This window comes from Sinocyclocheilus rhinocerous, unplaced genomic scaffold (assembly GCF_001515625.1).
Source record: "Sinocyclocheilus rhinocerous isolate Xijiao unplaced genomic scaffold, SAMN03320098_v1.1 scaffold1149, whole genome shotgun sequence".
Taxonomy (NCBI): Eukaryota; Metazoa; Chordata; class Actinopteri; order Cypriniformes; family Cyprinidae; genus Sinocyclocheilus; species Sinocyclocheilus rhinocerous.
This window is the reverse complement of record NW_015664180.1, coordinates 787,727-794,989: the sequence shown is the minus strand read 5'-3', so window position 1 is coordinate 794,989 and position 7,263 is coordinate 787,727. Positions and strand designations below refer to the sequence as shown.

Here is a 7,263-nt window from a genome sequence, read left to right as displayed (position 1 = left end):
CACACACACCGCCGCCAGCGGCTCTGGCCACCCTGCTAACAACGCTGTAGAAAGATTCGTTGACACTTTGACATAGATCGAATGCTTGTCTTGTATTTAAAGGAGCCGCAAAGGAAACAAGCATGTTGATCTTGTGCAGACTGACCACAAGTAGGGTATAAGTTAACCTCATGAAATATTTTAAATGTGAAAGTAAGAAATTGATCGATGGAAAGAACTTAATTATAGTTACATGTTTGCTAAAGAAATAAACTAATTAAAAGCCTTCATGGTTATGTGCTAGTTGCTAGTGTGTAAAATGCGTAATGTGCTAGTCTAATTTCAACATGCAGTCAGGAGACATTTAACTTACTAGCCTTGGTCTTTAACATTAACATTAATTTGTGCGCAGCCTACATTACAAACTGTTCTGGTTGAAGTGTAGCCTAAATGCAATTGGTCAAATCGGTGTTGTTTTGAGCAAATGAATTGCATTCGCGCTGAAAAACAAGCGTTCTAGCGTGAAAATGCTTGGGATCTAATGTGGTCTGAACCAAAGTTTACAGAGCTGCGTTCTCTGGAATCCTCTCAAGCGGAGGACTTCTACACTCCGATTGGTTGCCGCCCAACCTAGTCATAGCTCATTACCATAAAGTTGACCTGACTTCAACTCTCCTCGACACCCTCACCGTCCAAGACGCGCTGCTGTTCGCCGCCGGCTCACATTGAAAATGAATGACTTCCGGCCACTTTGATGCTCTCGCCGGCTGATCGCGGCCACTCTAGTCAATGCTTTTTACACCAGCCGCGCCACGTTTCAGAAGCTGCTCTCCACACCACTTCGCTAAAGATAGGCGCCTCGCCTATTTTTGACTGACGTTAAAAAGTGACAAGTCACACTCGCGGTATTTTGATGCCATATACCGATCGGTCTACCTCAAGTCGAGCACACAGCTGCTGCTGCCAGTGCCACCTTATGACAATGGATTTACACTTCGAATTAGGTAGTCTGTCATCGATGACAGTAGCTCATTGGAAAAGGATGGAAAATGGCCTTAATTTTGTTTGCAGCTGGCAGGCAGCAGCATTTATTAGTGCAATCACCACCAATAAAGCGTTCTTCCATATTTTTTTTTCTATATCGTTATCGCAAATATTCTTGAAATATCATGATATAATTTTGAGGCTATATCGCCCACCCCTATTTTACATTAATGATTTGAGAAACCGTAATATTTTAATGACTTGTATAAATTATTTTTGTGTTACTTATGAATTAATTGATATATACCAGAATTTTAATTACATAACAAAAGTTACATTACTTGTTCATATTCATGATATAAATAAGAATGTATATGCACAAATACATTTTAATGTGAATGCTGTTTAGTTTTGATTTTCATTACTGGTTAATGACTAATTTGTCGTTTTTTTTTTGTTTTTTTCAGGGCCTGACTGCTAAACCACTTATAGGATTCACAGGAAACCAAGGGGTGAGTATGCAATTTTATTTTAAACTGTTTGTTTTGTGGCCGTAAACAACTCGAAACATTGATTGTCATGTTCCATCATGGAGCCGCAGGCCTTGCGTGAACCTGGGACTCTCCCCAGTTCTTGTGAAGTATCCTGGTTGTGTAGGTAATGCGAAAGCACTGAGACTTCTGATGACTTCCTGCTACACCGTCATCCATCGCAGTAACCACAATATCCTCTGCTCGTTGTTGCAAAATCAACATCGAGTCACAGACGGCCATTAGTATGGATCTGCTGTGTGTTTTTATCTCCACTTTGTATCTCTTTCTTGGACGTATAAGACAAGAAGTGTCTTAAGATCGTAGTCTGTAGCTGTGAACACATGCCCTACACTGGCATTAGAAATTTCCTCCTCTCTTGAGATCAGAACCCACATGCTTTTTTGTACATCTAGTTTTGGTTTTTCATGCGCTCAAGCTCACCCCAGACCTGACAGTGAACAGCCCAATAAATGTTCATGTTGCGGTTATCTGCATCTCATGTTGAAGAATGTGGTTTGTCTGCCTCGGAGCCATTTAAACTTCTCCTGCGTGCACATCTTATGTAAATATGCAGAAACACGACTGCAATTGTTACAAGCATCCAAACAAAACCACCATGTTTTCTGATTTGGAGGGGTGACGTTTATGGTGTATGTTTCCAAAACTTTCGGTCAGTAAAATGACAAATCTGTCTTTAAAACTACGTTTCTTTCTTTAGTGGAACAGAAATTGGGCAGATACCCATCTGGCAAAAGTTCTGGCAAATACCAATGAAGCAGTTATTATTTTCATGTTTTGGCCAAAAATAATAAATGACAATTTTTTTTCTAAACCATTTTATTTATATACTATTTTGCTTAATTTAAATAAAACACTAAAAATAACAATTACTGAAAACACCGTAAATACAGATAAATTACTGACACATAATATATTGGTAATGTATCGATTATCAGCAGATATAATAATAATAATAATAATAATAATAATAATAACAATAATAATTTTATTATTATGAAACAATGCATTTAATTTTGTAATTTAATTTATTTAGCATAATATACACAATATATCGGTAAAGTATCGGTTATCAGCCAATATTATAATAGTAATTTAATAATAGTAGTAGTAATAAAAGTAAAAATAATAAATAATGTATCACAATAATAATGTATTCAGTTTTGTAATTTTTTTTAAATTTACTATAATATATGCATAATATATCTGTAATGCATCGTTTTTCAGCTGATATTGTAATAATAAAAAAAAATAATGCATTTAGTTTTGTAATTTTTCATTTATTTAGCATAATATACGCATAATTGGTAGTGTATCGGTTGTCAGCCGATATTATACTACTACTACTACTACTAATGATAATGATAATAATAATAATCATCATCATATTTTGAAAATAATAATAGTGTTATTGAAGCAAAAACAAAAATGATGCATGTGGTTTTGAAACTTAATTTATTTAGAAAAATAATATAGGAATGTAATATTTGCCATATATCGGTTATTGAGGCACCATTAAAAATACCATAATTAGTAGTAGTATTTTTAATTTTATAAATGTATTTTATACATTTAATATTTTATGAATTATTTGTATAATTAAGCCACTTATTATGCACAATTTAAATGATAAAAAGAAAAAAATAAGAAAAAAGATTATTTTGTCTAAAATGAAAATAAATCACTTAATATAAATTAATTTAAATAGTTGCCATATATCAGTTATTGGCCATAACAGTGAAATAATTATCAGCGTAATAATCAGCGTATCGGTCATAATTTTATCTGCCAAAAGCTACACTGCACTTCGAGATATAATGTGGGACTAAATGATGCCTGTGTTGTAATACCACGGTACTGTTTTATTATCGTCAGATGTCAGAGATGCCAAACCAAACCGGTTGTGTCTAGATTTGAAGAGTTTCATAATTAGGATTGACTATCGCGGTGTATTTACTGACTCCTCAGGAACTGCACGTTCACACTCCGCCACGCTTCACTGCGTCACGTGTGAGATAAGAATGCCTATTTGCTGGATTAAAGCGGTGTTTCTCCATAGCTGTATCAGAGCTTTTGTGGCATATTGTGAGCAGACAGACAGCAGGAGAAACCTTGAAATGCTTATTTGGCTGCAGCGAACCAGAAAGTCTGCAGAGACGCTCAACACTACATGCGTTTGTCCTGCAGGCCCATCAGCCTCGCATTGGTAACCAATCGGCTGGCTTGAAATTTGCACAGCTGCAACATTTGACCTTTGTCCATAGGGCAGGTGCATCCATGAGCGTTACATGGACGGCCTGGTCTTTCTGAATAAGGCAAAGCTCTTCTCCAGGGATGAGCAGCATCCTGTCAGGAGCAGAAGTTCTCCACATGCAGCTTTGTTCTTACTGTGGACCAGAGGAAGCTCCAGTGAAGTCACTCTTTCACTCCTAGAGATGAGCTGGTTTGGAAACGGGGTCGTACATTTTTAGCAGTTTTTTTTTTTTTCTTTCGAAATTTTTTTTTTTTTTTTTTTGTAGTTGGTTCGGCAATTTGTGACGGTAAAGTGACCATACAGTCAGTTTTCACAGAGTTCCTTTTTTTAATTTTATTTTTAAGAAATGTTATTTGAAAAATAGCTGTGCTTTTGTATTCATCCAAGATTCTAATGATTACTTTATCAGCAAAAGTAATGTTACTTTATCAGCAAATCAGCATATTAGATTGATTTCTGAAGGATCATGTGACATCAGAGACTAATGATGCTAAAAAACACAGCTTTGCATCACAGAAATAAATGACATTTTTAAAATATATTAAAATACAAAGTAGTTATTTTTAATTTGCAATAATCTTTAATGATATTACTGATTTTACTGCATTTTTAATCAAATAAATGCAGCCTTTGAGCCAAAAGAGACTTTTAAACACACAAAAATACTGACCACAAATTTGAGCAGTAGTGTAAATTTAATAACAAAATAAGCTTAGTAAATTTTTAATAGTTTAATTTATAAAAATCTATGTAATTCTTTTAATTAAAAATAAAATGGTAATAATATTTCATAATATTACTGTTTTTACTGCATTTTTAATCAAATAAATGCAGCCTTGGTGAGCATGACTTTAAAAAAAAAAAAATTTTTTTTCTGACCAACTTTTCAAACGGTAATGTAAATTTAATAAAAAATATTATTTAAAAAACGGTTTGGTACATTTCATAAAAAAAGATAAATTTATAAAAAAATCTATGTAATTCTTTTGATTAAAAGTAAATAAAATTGTAATACATTTAGCAATATTACTGTTTTTACTGCATTTTGTATCAAATAAATGTAGCCTTGGCAAACAAAACTTCAAAACAAAAACCTTTAAACGAATAATCACCGTTAAATATAATCTTTTACAAATGAATATCCATTTTTCATACTGTACATTATGATGCCTGAAGTCACTTATGACAATGACAATTAGTGAATAAAATGGCAATTAGTCATTGTTACGACTAACTTTAGACAAAATTATTTGCAATTTAATATATTTGTAATGAATAAAATATGCATTACATTTTTAATGTTATTTAAATGTTAACATTGTCCATTTATCAGTTAATTGTTACATTAATTCAAGATGTAATGATCCGCTTATCTGTACGGGTGAGAATAGTCTGGGAATTAAGTTCAAGTTTTAAGTTGTTTTTTTTTGTCTCTTCTCAAATCACAGTTTGCTCCCCCGGTGGATTGAGGCAGTAGTTTTGGCCACACCACGCTAAGTTACTAGCGCTGACTGTTAATCACGCTGGATTTCGCACTTTGAAGTGCGTCATGTTTTTTTGGCCTGTGACGCAAGCTCTTCCTTCAAGAGCTGGGGTTTTTTCCTCTCTCAGCGCAGACATCTAAAAACTGAAGTTAGGAGCCGTCTCCTTAAAGCTGTTAAAGCTGCAACGTTTCAGCCAAGGCGTGTAATAAAACACAACAAAATAAAAGGCATAACTGCTAATATAAATCCTGATTGTAAGTGGCAGAGCTAACAGAGCCGCCGTCTTTGCTTGTTGAATCTCTCGTGTCGGAGTGTGAAGAGTGCTGCGTGAGGTGAGCCAGCGAAGTGAAGCGTTGAGCTGAGAGAGCCTTGGACACGGCCTGTTATTTATAGTCGGCCACCTGCAGGCCACACAAGTGTGAGGAACCTTGAGTAAACAGAGCTGGAGCTCGGCGGTGTGTCCCGCTGCTGTTCACTGGGCCTCTGCGGGGATCCTCCAGCGCTTAACCTCAGTCAGGGCCACTCGCTCCGTCTGCACCTCTGTCTCTCATGCCAGCTCACCCACAGGAATGGTGGTTGAAATTACCAGCCGTTTTTTTATGAAGTATTTAGTATGTAAATGTCGTGTGTTTTTCAATAAAATGTAAAAAATATATGAAGAAATTCAATAAAAAAAATTTGGTATGATTAATTGATAAAACTGATGAATTTGGTAATTGATCAACTGAATTTAACTATAATAGAAATAAATACTTTAAAAAATATTTCAACTTATAGCATTGTTGTTGTTGGCTATAATTATTATTATTTGAATAATTAAGTCTTATTTCTTTGTATTGATAAAACTGATCATTTTTAGAATAGAATAAGAATAATGCTAATAACAATATACTTTTGTTTCAATGATATAAAATGTGTTACCTGTATAAGATAATTTAAATTGTTTTTTTTTTTTTTTTGTATGAATTTATTTTAAATTCAGTGATAAATGATACTTTAACTCAACTGAATTTAACTATAATAGAAATAAATACTTTAAAAAATATTTCAACTTATAGCATTGTTGTTGTTGGCTATAATTATTATTATTTGAATAATTAAGTCTTATTTCTTTGTATTGATAAAACTGATCATTTTTAGAATAGAATAAGAATAATGCTAATAACAATATACTTTTGTTTCAATGATATAAAATGTGTTACCTGTATAAGATAATTTAAATTGTTTTTTTTTTTTTTTTGTATGAATTTATTTTAAATTCAGTGATAAATGATACTTTAACTTGATGGTATATTGCATACAATTATATTTAAATTATATAAAATGTTATTTGTTGTTGTTGTTAACATAGTTAATTAACATGTATAATTTAAATGATCAATAAATTAATAATACTAATAATAATTTAATGTAATAAACTTTGAATATATTAATTTTAGAAAATGTTGTTGTTATTAGTAGTAGTATTAATATTGTTCATTGAAATTATGTATAATGTAAATTATCAGTAAATTCAATTTCATTTATTGATAGCTGACACTTATATAATGATGATAATAATAATAATAATAATAATAATAATTTATGTAGTTCTTAAATGATATGTTTATATCAAAGTTTGTTATTGTTATAGTATATTGTTATACTTTAAATTAGGCCTGTGCGATAAAAAGGTATCGCTATTTATCGACGTTACACCTTCTTCGATACCGATATAAAAAAAGTTCGATATAAGTGCACGATATAGGCACGTGCTATGAGTGACGCAGACAGCACACACACGTTAGGTGTGCATCAGGGAGCGTCATCAGTGGTGCGCGAGATGCGGTGATGATGATGTAAGTGACGTTGTTGCATTTTAATGTTTTGTTAGTCTAGCCCACGGGTCACCAAACTCAGTCCTGGAGGGCCGGTGTCCTGCAGAGTTTAGCTCCAACTTGCCTCAACACCTGCCTGGTAAGACCTTGATTAGCTGGTTCAGGTGTGTTTGATTAGGGTTGGAGCTAAACTC

At 33.3% G+C, this 7,263-nt stretch overlaps 1 protein-coding gene across 1 annotated transcript in view; it reads left to right on the top strand.

Moving 5' to 3' along the window:
* The window catches only part of LOC107729685 (RNA polymerase II elongation factor ELL-like), a 56,262-nt gene that overhangs the window by 25,957 nt on the left and 23,042 nt on the right, over positions 1-7,263 (top strand). Inside the window, exon 2 of the mRNA XM_016540349.1 lies at positions 1,431-1,475. Coding sequence (XP_016395835.1) covers positions 1,431-1,475 — 45 coding nt within the window. The remainder of the gene's footprint in view (positions 1-1,430; positions 1,476-7,263) is intronic.